Here is a 20,762-nt window from a genome sequence, read left to right as displayed (position 1 = left end):
GATTAGATTAGATTCGTTTATTGTCATTCAGACCTTTCGGTCTGAACGAAATGTTGTTTCCCTGCAGTCATACATATAATTTAAAAAATGACAAAAACACACAATCAACACAAATTTAACATCCACCACAGTGAGTTCACCAAACACCTCCTCACTGTGGTGGAAGGCAAAATCTTAAAGTCTCTGTCTCTTCCCTCTTTGTTCTCCCTCTGCGCCGAGGCGACGGCTCAAACTCTGCGGGTGGTCGCTACCACCGCCAAAGCTCCGGGGCCGAGTCGGGTCTCCGCTGCCGCTACCTCCGCTACAGCTTCGGGGCCGAGTCGGGTCTCCGCTGCTGCTGCCGCCGCTACAGCTTCGGGGCCGAGTCGGGTCTCCGCTGCTGCTGCTGCCGCTGCTACAGCTCCAGGGCCGAGTCGGGTCTCCGCCGCCTCCGCCACAGCTCCAGGACCGAGTCAGGTCTCCGCCGCTGCTGCCGCTGCTACAGCTCCGATGCCGCCAGCTCCGCCATTAGCCTCGGTGCAGACGGAGACGGGGACGGGGAATACGACCGAAGAAAAAGTCGCATCCCCCGAAGGAAGAGACCAATTGAGCACCACGTGGCAGATGAGGTCGCTTGTTTATGTGTGAGCGGCCATCACATCTATTTTCTCACCAAATGGTGACACTGTGGCACTTAAGGGCACAGTGTCACCATTTAGTTTTGCCTCCAGCCCCTTAGTTTAGTTAATGTTTAGAGACCAGCAATCACCCCGTACACAAACACTACACTAAATATTAGGGACAATTAACTTTTATTTAAGATTGAAGCCAATTCACCTACATATACCTGAGATAGACACAAAATGCTGGAGTAACTCAGCAGGACAGGCAGCATCTCTCTGGAGAGAAGCAATTTGTGAGGTTTTGGGTCGAGACCCTTTTTCACCCACAAACCCGTGCGTCTGAAATGTGGGCGGAAACTGGAGCACCCAGAGAAAACCCACGTTCGGTCACGGGGAGAAGGTACAAACTCCCTACAGGCAGCACCCATAGTCAGGATCACAGGAGAGAGGCCTCCAGCCCCACGATATTAGGCCGCAGAGTGACCGGAGATACGATCTGGAAAACTCGCTTATCTTGCATCTTGTAAGATAAGAGATTGAAAAAAAAAAATCCTTCTCCCACCCACCACATAAAACAAACCAGTGAACATTAAAACAAACTTTAAAAAAACACTAAAAATAACAAATAAAGGAAAAGACAGACAGACTGTTGGTGAGGCTGCTATCGTCAGCTCCCCCCTGGTGGTATAATGATGGTGTCATTATATAGATATGATCTAGTTAGATATCTATATGCAAATAATCCACTTCTTCCTCCACCTCAACATCACAATTTCATAGAACATAGAAACATAGAAATTAGGTGCAGGAGTAGGCCATTCGGCCCTTCGAGCCTGCACCGCCATTCAATATGATCATGGCTGATCATCCAACTCAGTATCCCGTACCTGCCTTCTCTCCATACCCCCTGATCCCCTTAGCCACAAGGGCCACATCTAACTCCCTCTTAAATATAGCCAATGAACTGGCCTCAACTACCCCCTGTGGCAGAGAGTTCCAGAGATTCGCCACTCTCTGTGTGAAAAAAGTTCTTCTCATCTCAGTTTTAAAGGATTTCCCCCTCATCCTTAAGCTGTGACCCCTTGTCCTGGACTTCCCCAACATCGGGAACAATCTTCCTGCATCTGGCCTGTCCAACCCCTTAAGAATTTTGTAAGTTTCTATAAGATCCCCTCTCAATCTCCTAAATTCTAGAGAGTATAAACCAAGTCTATCCAGTCTTTCTTCATAAGACAGTCATGACATCCCAGGAATCAGTCTGGTGAACCTTCTCTGCACACCCTCTATGGCAATAATGTCCTTCCTCAGATTTGGAGACCAAAACTGTACGCAATACTCCAGGTGTGGTCTCACCAAGACCCTGTACAACTGCAGTAGAACCTCCCTGCTCCTATACTCAAATCCTTTTGCAATGAAAGCTAACATACCATTCGCTTTCTTTACTGCCTGCTGCACCTGCATGCCTACCTTCAATGACTGGTGTACCATGACACCCAGGTCTCGCTGCATCTACCCCTTTCCCAATCGGCCACCATTTAGATAATAAAGTTCACTTTGTTTTCATTCCGATATTCTTTCCTCCATGGCTGTTGCACATTTCCTCGTTTTGATTCCATTAACTTATTGCCTTCCTTCAAACTTATTTTGATCTAAATGTTATTAAATATTACGTGCAGTGTTTTCCTCACACTTATCATTCACACAGGCAGAAATATGACAAGACTATTTACCATGACTTATACCTACTCAGTAACTTTAATCATTATTGAAACACTTTACTTACTGTGCTGGCAATTTCTGCCCATGAATTCTCCTGGACATTCACAGGAATAGTTTGCAATGAGGTCGGTGCATATCCCACCATTTCTACAGGGGTCAAACTCGCATTCATTTATATCTGCAGGATAAAGAACAGAATTAATTCAAATGGGACAATTGATGTATAAAATAAAACAAGACATGAATGAATCTGTTAACCGCTGTAATGTATCTGATGTAAAGCACAATTTGCAACTGCCAAATTGCCCTATGCATCATTTTATGTACAATCATCCATTTTGACACAGACTTTGTTGTCATCCTAATTTCAATCATTCAGCCTTTAATATAAATACATTATCAAATTAGCAGATCCATTTCCATTTTAGTTTAGTTAGTGTCGAGATACAGTGTGGAAACAGGCCCTTTGGCCCACCGAGTCCGCACCGACCAGCGAACTTCACACTCTAATGCCCCTGTCCCACTTAGGAAACCTGAACGGAAACCTCTGGAGACTTTGCGCCCCACCCAAGGTTTCCGTGCGGTTCCCGGAGGTTGCAGGTGGTTGCCGGAGGTTGCAGGTAGTGGAAGCAGGTAGGGAGACTGACAAAAAACCTCCGGGAACCGCACGGAAACCTTGGGTGAGACGCAAAGTCTCCAGAGGTTTCTGTTCAGGTTTCCTAAGTGGGACAGGGGCATAACTCTACCCTGCACACACGAGGGACAATTTACACTTATACCAAGCCAATCCACCTACAAACCTGTATGTCTTTGGAGTGTGGAAGGAAACTGAAGATGTCGGAGAGAAACTGTTCAGTCGGGATTGAACCCGGGTCTATGGCATGGCAGGCGCTGTAAGGCAGCAACTCTACCGCTGCACCACCGTACCGCTAACATAATAATTACTTTCCTCACCCCCATATGTTCTAACTGGTGAAAATATTTTAAAAACATAGTTGTCTCCAAAGTATTCACAGTGGAAAGTATTGGCAGACAAACAAATTATTTCTTGGGGGATTTATTACACGTATTTTAATTTCTGCCGAGAAATATTTTTAACGCACAAACTATTTAATGCTTCCGGCAACACTGTTCCTTTAACCAAAAATAACAATACACCAAAATAATTTGAGGCGGCATCTGGGGTTGAACCTGTTAGACGGAGCTCAATTATTTAGCATATAGAAACATAGACATAGAAACATAGAAAATAGGTGCAGGAGTAGGCCATTCAGCCCTTCGAGCCTGCACCGCCATTCAATATGATCATGGCTGATCATCCAACTCAGTATCCTGTACCTGCCTTCTCTCCATACCCCCTGCTCCCTTTAGCCACAAGGGCCACATCTAACTCCCTCTTAAATATAGCCAATGAACTGGCCTCAACTGCCTTCTGCGGCAGAGAATTCCAGAGATTCACCACTCTCTGTGTGAAAAACGTTTTCCTCATCTCGGTCCTAAAAGACTTCCCCCTTATCCTTAAACTGTGACCCCTTGTTCTGGACTTCCCCAACATCAGGAACAATCTTCCTGCATCTAGCCTGTCCAACCCCTTAAGAATTTCTGTAAGTTTCTGTAACATCCCCCCTCAATCTTCTAAATTCTAGTGAGTACAAACCAAGTCTATCCAGTCTTTCTTCACATGAAAGTCCTGACATCCCAGGAATCAGTCTGGTGAACCTTCTCTGTACTCCCTCTATGGCAAGAATGTCCTTTCTCAGATTAGGAGACCAAAACTGCACGCAATACTCCAGGTTTGGTCTCACTAAGACCCTGTACAACTGCAGTAGAACCTCCCTGCTCCTATACTCAAATCCATTACACCAAAAATATTACACCATCTCTAAAAAATGTTTCACCACATGCAAAACTAACAATCAACAATAATATCCAGCTATACAGATAACACACCACTAATTAAAAACATAGATATCTTTATTTGTGAAATGTAAAATTGCTGTTAAAATTTTTTAACATTGAATACTGGCAAATATCTCCATGCAAAATGGGAATTTGGATCCTTGGGACATGTAAAGTAAAGACAAGTTCTATACCTAGTTACACAAAAATGCTGGAGAAACTCAGCGGGTGCAGCAGCATCTATGGAGCAAAGGAAATAGGCAATGTTTTGGGCCAAAACCCAAGGAAATAGGCAACGTTTCGGGCCGAAACGTTGCCTATTTCCTTCGCTCCATAGATGCTGCTGCACCCGCTGAGTTTCTCCAGCATTTTTGTGTACCTTTGATTTTCCAGCATCTGCAGTTCCTTCTTAAACACCTATACCTAGTTGTTCACCATTGCACTCTGAGGATATAGCAAATAATGAAATCTAAAAATGAATTCAAAGGTTCCTTTATAGTGGCAGAAGTGAAAAAATAATCAATTATTGGATAGCTATTGTCTATATTCAAAATTCAAGATTCAGATATCATGTGGGGCTTTTTGAAACAAACTGGGCTCAGATGGCTGCATTGCTTAACATGTGATGCTTTAAATCAATCTAGTTATCATTGTAGTTATTCTTGTGTTAGTAAATATGATAACCATACTTATAACAATTAAATCGCATCGCAGCCTGCTTCTGGTATTGAATAAAAATATTTTTATTCCCATAGGTCCAGACTCAAGTGATTAAAAAGCTACCATTTTCTCAAAATGATTGGTTAAAACATATACCCATATAACCATATAACAATTACAGCATGGAAACAGGCCATCTCGGCCCCTCTAGTCCGTGCCGAACACTTAACATGACAAATGTTTGATCAGTATCGAGGAAATGCTGGTCGAAATTGGTCAAATCCTTTGCACATGCTCATTAAATTACCAAACAATAGACAATAGACAATAGGTGCAGGAGTAGGCCATTCGGTCCTTCGAGCCAGCACCGCCATTCACTGTGATCATGGCTGATCATCCACAATCAGTACCCCGTTCCTGCCTTCTCCCCATATCCCCTGACTCCGCTATCTTTAAGAGCTCTATCCAACTCTCTCTTGAAAGCATCCAGAAAATTGGCCTCAACTGCCTTCTGAGGCAGAGAATTCCACAAATTCACAACCCTCTGTGTGAAAAAGTTTTTCCTCATCTCTGTTCTAAATGACTTACCCCTTTTCTGAAACTGTGGCCCCTGGTTCTGGACTCAACCAACATTGGGAATATGTTCCCTGCGACTAGCGTGTCCAAACCCTTAATAATCTTATATGTTTCGATAAGATTTCCTCTCATCCTTCTAAATTCCAGAGTGTACAAGCTCACCCGCTATTGAACATATGACAGTCATCCTGGGAATCAACCTATGCTGCACTCCCTCAATGCCTTTCCTCAAATTAGGGGACCAAAACTGCACACAATACTCCAGGTGTGGTCTCACTAGGGCCCTGTACAACTGCAGAAGGATCTCTTTGCTCCTATACTCAAGTTAGGTTAAGTCATCAAGAGAGTTTATTGTCATGTGTGCCAAATAGGATGAAATTCTTGCTTGCTGCAGCACAACAGAGTATTGTAGGCATAAATACAGATTAAATCATTGTGACCATATACCCTGGAATATATAGATACACAGATAAATAAACAGATAAAGTGCAATACAATGCTATAGTTCAGATGTGTTTAATAGCCTGATGGCTGTGGGGAAGAGGCTGTCTGTAAACCTGAATGTTGCAGATTTCAGGCTCCTGTACCTTCTACCTGATGGCAGCGGAGAGATGAGTGTGTGGCCAGGATGGTGTGGGTCTTTGATGATGCTGATAGCCTTTTTGAGGCAGCGACTGCGATAAATCCCCTCAATAGTAGGGAGGTGAGAGCCAACTCCTCTTGTTACAAAGGCCAACATGCCATTTGTTTTCTTCACTGCCTGCAGTACCTACTTGCTTACTTTAATTGACTGATGAACAAGGGCCCCCAGATCTCGTTGTACTTTACCTTTTCAGAACCTGACACCATTCAGATAATAGGTACACAAAAATGCTGGAGAAACTCAGCAGGTGCAGCAGCTGAATTTCTCCAGCATTTTTGTGTACCTTCGATTTTCTAGCATCTGCAGTTCCTTCTTAAACCATTCAGATAATAATCTGCCTTCCTGTTTTTGCCACCAAAGTGGATAACCTCATATTTATCCACATTAAACTGCATCTGCCATGCATCTGCCCACTCACCCAACCTGTCCAAGTCACCCTGCAGCCTCATAGCATCTTCCTCACAGTTCACATTGCCACGCAGCTTTGTGTCATCTGCAAATTTGTTAATGTTACTTTTAATCCCTTCATCTAAATCATTAATGTATATTGTAAATAGCTGTGGTCCCAGCACCGAGCCTTGCGGTACCCCACTAGACACTGCCTGCCAATTTGAAAGGGACCCGTTAATCCCTACTATGTTTCCTGTGTCAACCAATTTTCTATCCATGTCAGCACCCTACCCTACCCCCAATACCATGTCCTCTCATTTTGCCCACTAATCTCCTATGTGGGACCTTATCAAATGCTTTCTGAAAGTCCAGGTACACTACATCCACTGGCTCTCCCTTGTCCATTTTCCAAGTTACATCCACAAAAAATTCCAGAAGATTAGTCAAGCATGATTTCCCCTTCGTAAATCCATGCTGACTCGGACCGATCCTGCTACTGCTATCCAAATGTGCGGCTATCTCATCTTTTATTATTGACTCCAGCATCTTCCCCACCACCGATGTCAGGCTAACAGGTCTATAATTCCCTGTTTTCTCTCTACCGCCTTTCTTAAAAAGTGGGATAAAAGTGGGATCCTGAATCTATACAACATTGGAAAATTATCACCAATGCATCCACGATTTCTAGAGCCACTTCCTTAAGTGCCCTGGGATGCAGACCATCAGGCCTTGGTGATTTATCAGCCTTCAGTCCCATCAGTCTACCCAACATCACTTCCTGCCTAATGTGAATTTGCTTCAGTTGCTCCGTGACCCTAGATTCTCTGAAGACTAGTACATCAGGAAGATTGTTTGTGCCTTATTTTGTGAAGACGGATCCAAAGTACCTGTTTAACGCGTTTGCCATTTCCTTGTTCCCCAGAATAAATTCACCTGTTTCATTCTTCAAGGGTCCAACTTTCGTCTTAACTAATTTTTTCCTCTTCACATACCTAAAGAAGCTTTTACTATCCTCCTTTATATTCCTGGCTAGCTTACCTTTGTACCTCATCTTTTCTCCCCGTATTGCCTTTTTAGTTATCTTCTGTTGCTCTTTAAAAGTTTCCCAATCCTCTGGCTTCCCACTCATCTTTGCTATGTTAAAGTTATTTTTAATTTTTATACTGTCCCTGACTTTCCTTGTCAGCCACGTTTGCCCCTTACCCCTCTTGGAATCTTTCTTCCACTTTGGAATGAACCGATCCTGCACCTTCTGTATTATTCCCAGAAATACCTGCCATTGTTGTTCCACTGTCATCCCTGCTAGTGTATCTTTCTAGACAACTTTGTCCAGCTCCTCCCTCATAGCCCCATAGTCCCCTTTATTCAACTGTAACACCGAAATGTCCGATTTCCCCATCTCCCTCTCAAAGTATAGATTAAAACATCATATTATGGTCACTACCTCCTAATGGCTCCTTTATCTCAAGGTCCCTTATCAAATCCGGTTCATTACACAACACTAAATCCAGAATTGCCTTCTCCCTGGTTGGCTCCAATGCAAGCTGTTCAAAGAATCCATCACGGAGGCACTCTACAAAGTCCTTTTCTTGGGGTCCAGTATCAATCTGATTTTCCTAGTCTACATGCATATTGAAATCGCCAATAACAACCACAGCATTACTGTTACAACATGCCAATCTTAACTTGCACCCTATATCCAGGCTAATGTTTGGGGGCCTGTAGATAACTCCTATTAGGGTATTTTTACCCTTACAATTCCTTAGTTCTATCCATACTGACTCCACATCTCCTGTTTCAATGTCACCCCTTGCAAGGGACTGAATTTCATTCCTCACCAACAGGGCAACCCCACCCCCTCTGTCCACCTGTCTGTCTTTTTGATAGGATGTATACCCTTGAATATTCAGCTCCCAGCCCTGGCCCTCTTGCAGACATGTCTCTGTAATTCCCACAACATCATACTTGCCAGTTTCTAACTGAGCCTCAAGCTCATCGATTTTATTTCTTATACTTTGCGCATTCATAGACAACACTTTGACTTCGGTATTCACCTCCCCTCTCACTCCAGTCCCTATTGGCCCTGACCTTACTCTCTCATCGGTTCTCAAGCTTCTCTTCCCATTAATTCGGGAGTCATTTGTAACTTTTCCTGTACTCACTTCCCCCTTAACACCATCTTTATATTCCCAATTTGTCAATCCCTCTACCCCCCCCACTTAGTTTAAACCCACACGTGTAGCCCTAGCAGACCTGCCTGCCAGAAAGTCGGCCCCCCTCCAGTTAAGGTGGAACCCGTCCCTTTTGTACAGGTCACCCCTACCCCAGAGGAAATCTCAGGGATCTATAAATCTAAATCCTTGCTCCCTGCATCAGTCCCCCAGCCACACATTCAGATCCCCTATCTCCCTGTTCCTGCCCTCACTAGCACGAGGTACAGGAAGCAATCCAGAGATAACCACCCTGGAAGTCCTGCTTTTCAGTCTTCTTCCTAGCACTCTAAATGTGCGTTGCCGAACCTCCTTCCTCTTACTCCCAACATCGTTTGTGTCCTCATCCACAACGACTGCCGGCTGCTCACCTTCCCTCTCGAGGATGTTCTGTAGTCGGTCCATGACATCTTGAACCCTGGCACCAGGGAGGCAACAGACCATCCTCGAGTCTCGCCTGCCACCACAGAATCTCCAGTCCGCACCTTGGACAATGGAGTCACCCACCCAACTACAGCCATCGGGGTCTTCCGCACTCCATGGTTACTCCCAGTTACCCACCTTCGCTCTTCCTGTATCCTTGGCAAGACAACCTCACTTTAGGTCTGTCCACGAAAAGCATTTGCCGCTGGAGTTACCAATATATTCTGATACTGTATCAGTAAAATTACAGTCAAAACCTACAGAATATTGCTCTGCTACAATAGAGTTGACTATTTGCTTTTCTATTGACTGGGTAGTCAATGGGGCAACGATTGTCAAAGAGTGATGATGATCACCAGAGATATGTGACATTGTCATGGTTTAGCCTAAAGAGAAAATAATGGCATGCTGACTGTGTTGAACAAGCACTGACTTAAAACCTGAGATGCAGAACTAAAAATCCAAGCCAGGACAAATCTAAACAAAGCTGTTTACAGCGTATTTAAAGGCCCATGCCAATATTAATCCTTTGAAGCTGAGTTATCATTCATCTGCCACCCCATTCAGGCTGGAAAACATGCTCAATAAAATTATTGCCGTTATTTAAAAGCCAATCTTAGCAATGCTGTGAGGTATTACCAATTAGGCCCTAATAGACAAAACTGGGAAGATATCAATTGAAATATTGGACTGTTAAATATTTTAAAGGTACAGAATAAAATGAATATATGTCGAAGGGGATGAATCATTAAGGGCCTGTCCCAAGAGCATGCGACTGCATGCGGCAAGCGCGACCTAACGTGGTCGCTTGAGCCGTATGGCCTCGCGGGGCCGGTCCCACTTCGATCGCTGGAGCCGTATGGAGTTGTGCGGAGCTGGTCCCGACATCGCGCGGGGCTCCGAAAAACTGACCGTGTTCAAAAATTCCGCGGGGCAATGCCATACGCACCACCTCGACGAGCGTGCGCAGTGTCTCAACGCCGTACACAGCGTCTTGACGGCGTACGCCCTCGCTCGAACTTCACGTCAACTCGTACGGGATCACTCGATCTCCGCGCGGCCCCCGCTTCCGGTTTGGTCGCGCTCGCCGTATGCAGGTCACATGCTCGTGGGACAGGCCCTTTAGGATTAAGTAGGAAAGTGGAACAACAAGTAGCAGACATATGAATCAACTGTTATAAAATATCAGTGAAACAATGCCATTATTTGTTTTTCTAGTGAGAGAGATTGGGGTTGTGGTGATTTAAATTGTGATTTAATTAAAAAAGGACCAAACTTGTTGGAACTTGTTTCCAGGAAGATCGCGTAATCATATAGTGAAAGTCACTTTGTTTTCAGGGAATGGCAGATTTAAAGGTGAAAGGAAACGCTGTAGAGAATTAATTGAACATTGTCAAATCCACATGGCAGCTTCCTCGTGCATTATAATCAGTACATTTCTATGAAAAATAGATATCCCTAGTTAATCTTCCAAAAAGGCCTCTATCTGGAAAGGACTGTGGGTTTGAGCTGTGATTTCAGAGTATATTTGCACAGGTTTGGAAGGAAGACCTAAAGTTTTGTGACTTCAGGACATCCCAATGAACTTAATAATAATATAATAACATAATAATAATATATCTTTATTGTCCTTGTACAAGAACAACGAGATTAAGATTGCAACCTCCGTATCGATGCTATAAGTTAAATAATGAAGGTAAAAGCACAAATAGGTCCATGTACACTGAGGTTAAAAATGACAACAGCTGTCACTGTGTTGAGAAGTCAGTTGTACCAGTTGATAATGGAGGCAAAGACAGATTATGGGGGTGCTTCGCAGACTGATTCAGTGCAGTTGTAGCTCTAGGGGAACAGCTATTTCTCAGTGTGTAGGTGCGGGAGTAAAAGGCATTCTAACACTTGCCAGATGGAAGAAGTTCAAACAGACGGTGGCATGTGTGTACAGATGCCGATGGATTTTCTGAGGCAGCGTGCATTGTAGATGTCCTCCAGGGCTGGGAGCTGTGTCCCAATGATCTTCTGTGCTCTGGAGACGACTCCCTGCCGAGCTCTCCTATCCGAGGCTGTGCAACTGAGATACCACACTGAGATGCCGTATGTTAGGATGCTCTCTGTGGTGCAGCGGTAGAAAGTCACCAGCATCTGTTGGGGCAGACCAGCTTTCTCCAGCATCCTCAGCAAAAACAGCCGTTGCTGTGCTTTCTTGACCAGTGCAGTGGTGTTACTGGACGACATGAGATCCTCTGAAATGTGGGTGCCCAGAAACCTGAAGCTGGACAATCTCTCCATTTTGTCTGAAGACTGGAGCGTTCTCATCACTCTGTGACCTCCTAAAGTTCTGATCAGCTCCTGGGTATTGACTATATTTAGGGACAGGTTGTTCTCTGAGCACCAGCTCGCCAGGTTCTGCACTTCCGCTGTCCAGGCCGAGGGAGATCATTGCCTTTGGAGATCAGCCCGATCACCATTGTGTCATCCGCAAATTTAACGATGGTGTTAGTTGCGAATGCAGGAACACAGTCGCGTGTGAGGAAGGATAAGAAGATGGGGCTCAGTACACAGCCCTGGGGTGTGCCGGTACTCAGGGTAATAGTGGAGGACAGGTGGGGGCCCAGTCTCACCGCCTGAGCACGCTCCAACAGGAAATTCAGGCTCCAGTTGCATAATGACGAGCTGAGGCCTAGCAGGTTCAGTTTGAACGCAAGCATGGTGGGGATGACAGTATTGAAAGCAGAGCTGTAGTCTACAAATAGCATCCCTACGTATGTGCCCTGTCACTCCAGGTGAGTCAGGACAGTATGACGAGCCAGAGAGATGGCATCCTCTGTAGATCTGTTAGCTCTGTAAGCAAACTGATGTGAGTCCAGTGAAGCAGAGATGATGGCTTTGATGTGGGAGAGAACCAACCTTTCAAAGCAGTTCATTACTGTTGGTGTAAGGGCAACCGGACGATAGTCCTTCAGATTGGATGTCCTTGTACACCGGTCACTGAAAGTTGGCGTGCAGGTACAGCAGGCAGTGGAGAAAGCTAATGGAATGTTGGCCTTCATAACAAGAGGATTTCAGTTTTGGAGTAAAGAGGTTCTTCTGCAGTTGTATTGGGCTCTGGTGAGACCACATCTGGAGTATTGTGTCCAGTTTTGGTCTCCTAATTTGAGGAAGGGCATCCTTGTGATCGAGGCAGTGCAGCTTAGGTTCACGAGATTGATCCCTGGGATGGCGGGACTGTCATATGAGGAAAGATTGAAAAGACTAAGCTTGTATTCACTGGAGTTTAGAAGGATGAGGGGGATCTTATAGAAACATATAAAATTATAAAAGGACTGGACAAGCTAGATGCAGGTAAAATGTTCCAAATGTTGGGCCAGTCCAGAACCAGGGGCCACAGTCTTAGAATAAATTTAAGACTGAGGTGAGAAAAAACGTTTTCACCCAGAGAGTTGTGAATTTGTGAAATTCCCTGCCACAGCGGAGGCCAAATCACTGGATGGATTTAAGAGAGAGTTAGATAGAGCTTTAGGGGATATTGGAATCAATGGATATGGGGAGAAGGCAGGCACGGGTTATTGATTGGGGATGATCAGCCATGATCGCAATGAATGGCGGTGCTGGCTCGAAGGGCCGAATGGCCTCCTCCTGCACCTATTTTCTATGTTAGATTGCTGATGTTTGTTTTTTTTTCGGCACCGGCACTACAGTGGCTGACTTCGGGCATTTTGGGACCGTTGTCAGAGATAGAGACAGATTGAAGATCTTTGTAAATTACTCAGCCAGCTGATCAGCACAGTCCTTAAGGATCCGTCCTGGGACTCCATCTGGGTCTGCAGCCTTGCGTGGATTGATCCTCCACAACTCGCGCTGTACGTCATGTGTGCTCAATGTGAGAACCTGTTCATCCTCCATTGCCGGGATTTTTCCACTCGTGGTGTTGTTGCCAATTTCAAAACGAGCAAAGAAGGTGTTGAACCCGTTGGCCAGTGTGACATCACTGTAGGGGCAGGCAGGGTTAAGGCCCTATTTCCTTGGGTTTCGGCCCAAAACGTTGCCTATTTCCTTCGCTCCATAGATGCTGCTGCACCCGCTGAGTTTCTCCAGCTATTTTGTGTACCTTCAACTTTCATACTGAGGGGTTGTAAGCTACCCAAGTGGAATACGAGGGGCTGATCCTTCAATTTGTGTGTGGCTTCACTCTAGGAATGGGGGACGTCCCAGGACAGAAAGGCCAAAGTGGGAATGGCAACTGGGAGATCCAGTAGGCCTTGACGGACCAAGGCCAAGTGTTCAGCAAAATGGTTGCTGAGTTTACGCTTTGTCTGGTCAATGTAGCATGGCCTACATCAGGAACACTGGTTGTAGTAGATGAGGTTAGAGGAGGTACACGTGGAAACAAAAACGTGTGGGTCTTTTAGCTTTATTATGGGGGCACAGAGTACAAATGCAGACAAGCTCTGATAACCTTTACAAAACACTGCTGGAGTACTGCATGATTCTCAAGCATTGGGACGGATGCTTGCACCATGAAGATCATTTATGGAATGGAGTTTGATCATAATATTACCAGGGAAGAGTGACCGCAGCTATTTGATGAAATTGGGAATGAGATGACTAAAAGGAATAATTGTTAAAATTAAGCATTATTCAAAACCATCAATAAATTTGATGGAATGAAGAAGCTAAAAAAGAGCAAAAGGTTATTTGTAAAAGAACCAGTGGTGATGTGAAGAAACATTTATTTCATCTCAGCATGTTGGGAAATCAAAAGCATGGCCTCAAAGACAGAAGAAAGCAGAGTAAAAGACAGCATTTAAAACAGAATTGATGTAAACATTTTTAAAATTTGGTTACGGACCAAGCACAAAGAGGATTTGAGGGGCTTCCAGGCCAAGTTGTTAAAGAGCTGCCAAGGACATGATTTGGGACAAAATCATCTCCTTTTGTGCTGCACCCTTGTATTCACATTGGAAATGTGGCTTGCCTTTGCCCAAAGCTCATTCTCAGATTCAGATTCAGATTCAGATTCAGATTCAGATTCAATTTTAATTGTCATTGTCAGTGTACAGTACAGAGACAACAAAATGCATTCTCCCGATTCACCTGAACTGCATGCCAGCAACCACACTGGCTTATGTTAACCTTATTCAGAATTGTGATCCAGCATGGATGGATGCTGATCAATCACTAATAATACAAGGGGGGGAAAAAACAGCATGGATTGCGGGGCAGTCTGTGGAATTCTCTGCCACAGAAGGTAGTTGAGGCCAGTTTGTTGCCTATAGTTAAGATGGAGTTAGATGTGGCCCTTGTGGCTAAAGGGATCAGGGGGTATGGAGAGAAGGCAGGTACAGGATACTGAGTTGGATGATCAGCCATGATCATATTGAATGGCGGTGCAGGTTCGAAGGGCCGAATGGCCTACTCCTGCACCTATTTTCTATGTTTCTATGTCCTCCCCGCGACCACATGGGTTTTCCCAGTTGGTGCTCCAGTTTCCTCTCACACTCCAAAGATGTACAGGTGTGTAGGTCAACTGGCTTTGGTAAAGATTGTAAATAGTCCCTAGTATGTAGGATAGTACTAGTGTATGGGGATCGCTGATCGCCACGGACTCAGAGGGCCAAAGGGTCTGTTTCCGCGCTGTATCTCTAAACTTTAAAGACATGTCCAGAACAGTGACTGATGCAGCTGTTTTAAAATTCAGTAACAAGGTGCTAGCTTTGGATGGTTAAAGCAGAATTCATTACCCGTCTTGCATGGCTCGTTATGTATTATCTGGAGTCATATACAGGCTGCACTATCTAAAGACGCCCAACATGGATTTTTGCTACGGTTTAATAATCACCTTTAGTGATAGTAATATTTTGATTCCAAAGTTATTTAATTTTTTGAATCTACAGTATGATGGAATCCGAACCTACAGTATGTCCCCAGATCAATAGGTCTGCTGGTCTTCATTGTCCAGTCGTTTAATTACTGTGTTATCATGGTCAGTTTAATTCCCACTTTTGGGCAGAAACCTATTTCTACCTCCGAGAGTCTGAGTTTAATCCTACAGGAACGACACGGATATATTATGAGAAGAGTGGAGAGGATTTCCGTACATCATCAGTTCTCAAGCAGAGAACTGTAAAGCTTTCTTGGATTACCATGAAATAAGATGGATTTAGATTGTCTTTTATAAACATATTACAAAACCTGGTCCGAGATATCATGCACACTCCACTGCAAGCTCTCTATTTTATTCCCACTTACATGGAACCTATTGGATTAAAATGAAATACCCCCACTTTATAATGGATCTTTTTAAATTGAATGCATGCCATGAAATAATATCTTCTCAGCATGCCTGTTACAATGAGACACATAATATCTTTCCTTTTAATATACTAATGAAATGGTACATTTAGACTTCTCAAAATACTATTGCAAAATAATTAAGATTTTAATGACATAACTGGTTGTATGGAAGATAAATCAATATCATAATTGAAGCTACTGCCAATGTTTAAGTTGAGTATAGGAGCAAAGAGGTCCTTCTGCAGTTGTACAGGGCCCTAGTTAGACCACACCTAGAGTATTGTGTGCAGTTTTGGTCTCCAAATCTGAGGAAGGACATTCTTGCTATTGAGGGAGTGCAGCGTAGGTTTACAAGGTTAATTCCCAGAATAGCGGGACTGAAATATGGATAAAGAATGGAGCGACTGGGCTTGTATATACTGGAATTTAGAAGGATGAGAGGAGATCTTTTTGAAACAGATTATCAGATTATTAAGATCAGTATAAGATTATGAAGGGATTGGACACGCTAGAGGGAGGAAACATGTTCCCAATGTTGGGGGTGTCCAGAACCAGGGGCCACAGTTTAGAAATAAGGGGTAGGCCATTTAGAACGGAGAGGAGGAAACACGTTTTCACCCAGAGAGTTGTGAATCTCTGGAATTCTCTGCCTCAGAAGGCAGTGGAGGCCGATTCTCTGGATGCTTTCAAGAGAGAGTTAGATAGAGCTCTTAAAGATAGCGGAGTCAAGGGATATGGGGAATAGGCAGGAACGGGGTACTGATTGTGGAGAATGGCGGTGCTGGCTTGAAGGGCCGAATGGCCTATTCCTGCATCTATTCTATTGTCTATTATGCATCAAATGAGAAAACTCCTTGGTAACAAGTTTTCTTTGCAATTAATATTTAATTTCTAAAACCATTGATGAACTACTGAAGCTAAAAAAAATCAATACTACACCAAGTTTCCTAACATTAATTCTTCCAAATTCTAAACCGTGTGAGGGACTTTAATTATATAGTTTGACAGGGAACGTTTACCAGAGAACAAAGGTGGTGGTGAGGAAATCTGATTGATCCCTTGGGAAAAGGAACCAAGAAATAGTAGACATAAAATGAAGGTGATTGGTAAAGAGTGAAGATGAGGATGTGAGTAGGGTCTGGAATGCAATATCAATATACCAATGTAGGCAGATTTAATTGTAGAATTCAAAAGGGAAAGGGATAAATATCTGTCAGGAGAGAATTTATGAGGATACAGGAATAGGTCATGGGACTGTGTGCTTTACCTCACAGGCCCTTCTGCCCACAGAGTCCGTGCCGACCAGCGATCACCTCACTTACTAGCACAATCCTACACACTAGGGGCCATTTACAATTTTACCAAGCCAATGAACCTAAAAACGTGTACACTTTTGGAGCATGAGAGGAAACAGGAGAAAACCCACACAGGTCATGGGGACACCGTGCAAACTCCGTACAGACAGCACCCGTAGTCATGATCAAACCCGGAATGGTGCCTTCCTCACCTTGGTGCCACTGTGTTGTGTTGTGTCATGGACTTTCTGTGTTTGTGCTTTTTAAAAAAATTCTATTTTATTTGTTTTATATGTTTTAATATTTATTATTTATTTATTTTTATGATACTGACTGTAAACGGAAATTCATTTTGTTGTCTCTAATTGAGACAATGACAATAAATTTGAATACAATACAATACAATAGGAACTCTGATGCTGAAAGGCAGCAGCTCTATGGCTAAGCACACAGTGGCACCCTTAATAGTAGTTAACATGGATCTGATGGGCCAAATGACTCCCTCTCATGATATAACTACTGTTATTTGATAAGAGTAGCTAAAGGCATGCGCTGGTACATAAATCATGCTCTAATTGCTTCAGAAACAAGTGGTCTTCTTGTTATTGAGTGATTTAAATAAGTTGAGCTCATTGTGAAAACAACACACAAACAACCACATTCTCATCCAGCTAATGTTTCCCTGGAAACAAGAACTGATTAATGAATGAAGCAGAGAGTAAGCCCTATGCTGCCGCTGCACAGAATGAAGCAGCTTAGAATAAACAGTTATCTGAAACAAAATCATTAAAAAAACTAGAATGATGCCTTATCATCGATCCTGGAAAGGTAATTCAGTCTCTCACCTGCTTGTGAGGTTTTTATAAATGAAAAAACATAACACATGGCAAGGTCAGATGTACGTATCTGGATACAAATATGACAACATTGTTGCCCTTCACATTCTAATAGATTGATGACTGAGCAGTAGCACAAATTAATTTAACTTTGCAGTGTAAGCCAACAAAAAAATCTTCTTGAACAAAGTAACGGAGCAATTATCTGTTGCTGGGAGCCAGCTCGACTCTGTAAATCAATTGCAAAAGCTTTTAAATTACTGCTTGGGTTATTGTGAATGCCGTGCTTAGTCTTCAATGTTGTACTTTAGTTAAGGTTAGTAAGGACTGGGAAGCATGTGGAAGTCATTCAATACTAACGTTTTGATTAGTGACATTTGAGAAAGGACTAGGATGCTAGCCACATGCTAGCTGAAGTGAAAGGTAGTAACAAAGAACTTGCACCTCCTAATATCACCCAATGGATCCGAAATGTGGTTTGAACACTCATCCTCCTGACAAGGGAGACAAGAATGGTATCACTAAGCCAAGACTGACGCACAGCAAATGCTAAAAGTCTGGTTTTGAAAGATCTTAGAAACATAGAAACATAGAAATTAGGTGCAGGAGTAGGCCATTCGGCCCTTCTAGCCTGCACCGCCATTCAATATGATCATGGCTGATCATCCAACTCAGTATCCCGTACCTGCCTTCTCTCCATACCCTCTGATCCCCTTAGCCACAAGGGCCACATCTAACTCCCTCTTAAATATAGCCAATGAACTGGCCTCGACTACCCTCTGTGGCAGAGAGTTCCAGAGATTCACCACTCTCTATGTGAAAAAAGTTCTTCTCATCTCGGTTTTAAAGGATTTCCCCCTTATCCTTAAGCTGTGACCCCTTGTCCTGGACTTCCCCAACATCGGGAGCAATCTTCCTGCATCTAGCCTGTCCAACCCCTTAAGAATTTTGTAAGTTTCTATATGATCCCCTCTCAATCTCCTAAATTCTCGAGAGTATAAACCAAGTCTATCCAGTCTTTCTTCATAAGACAGTCCTGACATCCTAGGAATCAGTCTGGTGAACCTTCTCTGCACTTCCTCTATCGCAATAATGTCCTTCCTCAGATTTGGAGACCAAAACTGTACGCAATACTCCAGGTCTGAATCGATATGTTTTTGCTCTGCAATCCAATTAAGATCTTTCAAAACCAGAATGTTGCCATTTGCTGTGTGTCAATCTTGGCTTAGCCAATGGGCAATGTTTAATGGTTGACAGCCATGTTTATGAGGTCAACAAGACATAGTAATAGCAGGGAAATTGTGATTGACTTCAGGGTGCAAGATCCACCCAAAGTTTATAGAATGGAGCAGCTGGGCTTGTACACTCTGGAGTTTAGAAGGATGAGAGGGGTTCTTATTGACACATATAAGATTATTAAAGGTTTGGATACGCTAGAGGCAGGAAACATGTTCCCGATGTTGGGGGAGTCCAGAACCAGTGGCCACAGTTTAAGAATAAGGAGTAAGCCATTTAGAACGGAGACGAGGAAACACTTTTTCTCACAGAGAGTTGTGAGTCTGTGGAATGCTCTGCCTCAGAGGGCGGTGGAGGCAGGTCCTCTGGATACTTTCAAGAGAGAGTTAGATAGGGCTCTTAAAGATAGCGGATTCAAGGGGTATGGAGAGAAGGCAGGAACGGGGTACTGATTTGGGATGATCAGCCATGATCACATTGAATGGCGGTGCTGGCTCGAAGGGCTGAATGGCCTACTCCCTCACCTATTGTTGATTATTTTTAAATGGACTATGAAAAGATAGGCCATTAATGTCACTTGAAGAGGCAGGCAGCTTTCTCGTAGCTTGCCTCCCCTGATAGGCATGTGGTCACTTCCTGTCCTGAATGTTGTACTTTAGTTTAGTTTATTGTCACATGTACCGAGGTACAGTGAAAAACTTATGTTGCGTGCTAACCAGTCAGCGGAAAGACAATACATGATTACAATTGAGCCATTCACAGGGTACAGATACATGATAAGGGGATAATATTTAGCGCAAGGTAAAGCCAGTAATATCTGATCAAGGATAGTCCGAGGGTCAACAATAAGGTAGATAGTAGTTCAGGACTTCTCTCTCTGGTTGTGGTACGATGGTTCAGTTGCATGATAACAGCTGGGAAGAAACTGTCCCTGAATCTGGAGGCATGGGTTTTCACACTTCTATGTCATTTTGCCCGATAGGACAGGGGAGAAGAAGGAGTGGCCAGAATGCGTCAGAACACATCCTTGATTATGCTGCTGGCCTTGCAGAGGCAGCGTGAGGTACATGGAAGGGAGGTTGGTTTGTGTGATGGTCTGGGCAGCATCCACAAATCACTGCAATTTCTTGCGTATGGTTCTGCAAGCTGAGGGGAGCACATGGAAGTGATTCAATGCAACAAAGCCCAGAATTAGAGCACCATTCATGAGAAAGGACTAGGAAACTAGCCACTTATAGGGCAATTCAGATCCCTTTAAACTAAGGAGGCCTTTTGGATATCCAGAGCCAAAATAAGATGTATTTTTTGCTGACCAAGACCAAAATCAAAATCTTCAATAAGACCTTTTTTAAAGTAACTATGGTGGCTCATAAACAAGAAAAGTGCTATCCATGGTCAAAAGTACAATTTTCTAACTGGGAATGCATATCACTATTAATACAATGTTAGGTACTTCTAATGAAGAAATGACATTGGAGTCAAACTCACTATGTTGACAATGAATTCCACTGAATCCATCAGGACACCTGCAGATGTAGCCCACAAACGTGTCGCCACGATAACTGTCGCTCACTTCACATATCCCTCCATTATGACATGGGTTCGGTTGACAAGCTCCTGCAGATCGTAAAATATAAATAAAACAAAATAACATTAAGTATGATTGCCATTTACAAAACAGCGACTCTCATGTTTATGTTCCGCTTGATCGCTTCAAAGGCACATGATAATTCTGTGACGCAAACTGACAAGATGGCAGAGAGAACCACTTCGATTTTTTCATGTAGAAACACAGGTACGGTCCAAAACTGAATGCAGTCATTCAAGACAAGCTTGACCGTTTAAGCTCTGGTTCTGCACAGTTCTTGATTAAGGAGCATGAGTAAGGATGGCTGGTGAAGATGGCTTGCATGCATGGTAATAGTCAAAGACACTTGAGTATAGAAGCTGGGATGTAATGTTAAAATTGTACAAGGCAT

General features: G+C 43.6%; 1 protein-coding gene across 2 annotated transcripts in view; it reads right to left on the bottom strand.

The window, feature by feature from the left end:
- Positions 1–2,362: 2,362 nt before the first annotated feature.
- Positions 2,363–20,762, bottom strand: part of LOC129695921 (EGF-like repeat and discoidin I-like domain-containing protein 3) — a 150,055-nt gene continuing 131,655 nt past the window's right edge. For both annotated transcript variants that reach the window (XM_055633385.1, XM_055633382.1), the window contains 2 exons: positions 20,272–20,400; positions 2,363–2,499 (listed from right to left, as the gene is read on the bottom strand). In XM_055633385.1, coding sequence (XP_055489360.1) covers positions 2,378–2,499; positions 20,272–20,400 — 251 coding nt within the window. In that variant the 3' untranslated portion in view covers positions 2,363–2,377. The remainder of the gene's footprint in view (positions 2,500–20,271; positions 20,401–20,762) is intronic.

The sequence above is a fragment of the Leucoraja erinacea genome, chromosome 3 (genome assembly GCF_028641065.1).
Source record: "Leucoraja erinacea ecotype New England chromosome 3, Leri_hhj_1, whole genome shotgun sequence".
NCBI classification, from domain to species: Eukaryota; Metazoa; Chordata; class Chondrichthyes; order Rajiformes; family Rajidae; genus Leucoraja; species Leucoraja erinaceus.
The sequence above is the reverse complement of the archived record's forward strand: the minus strand, read 5'-3'. Positions and strand labels throughout refer to the sequence as shown.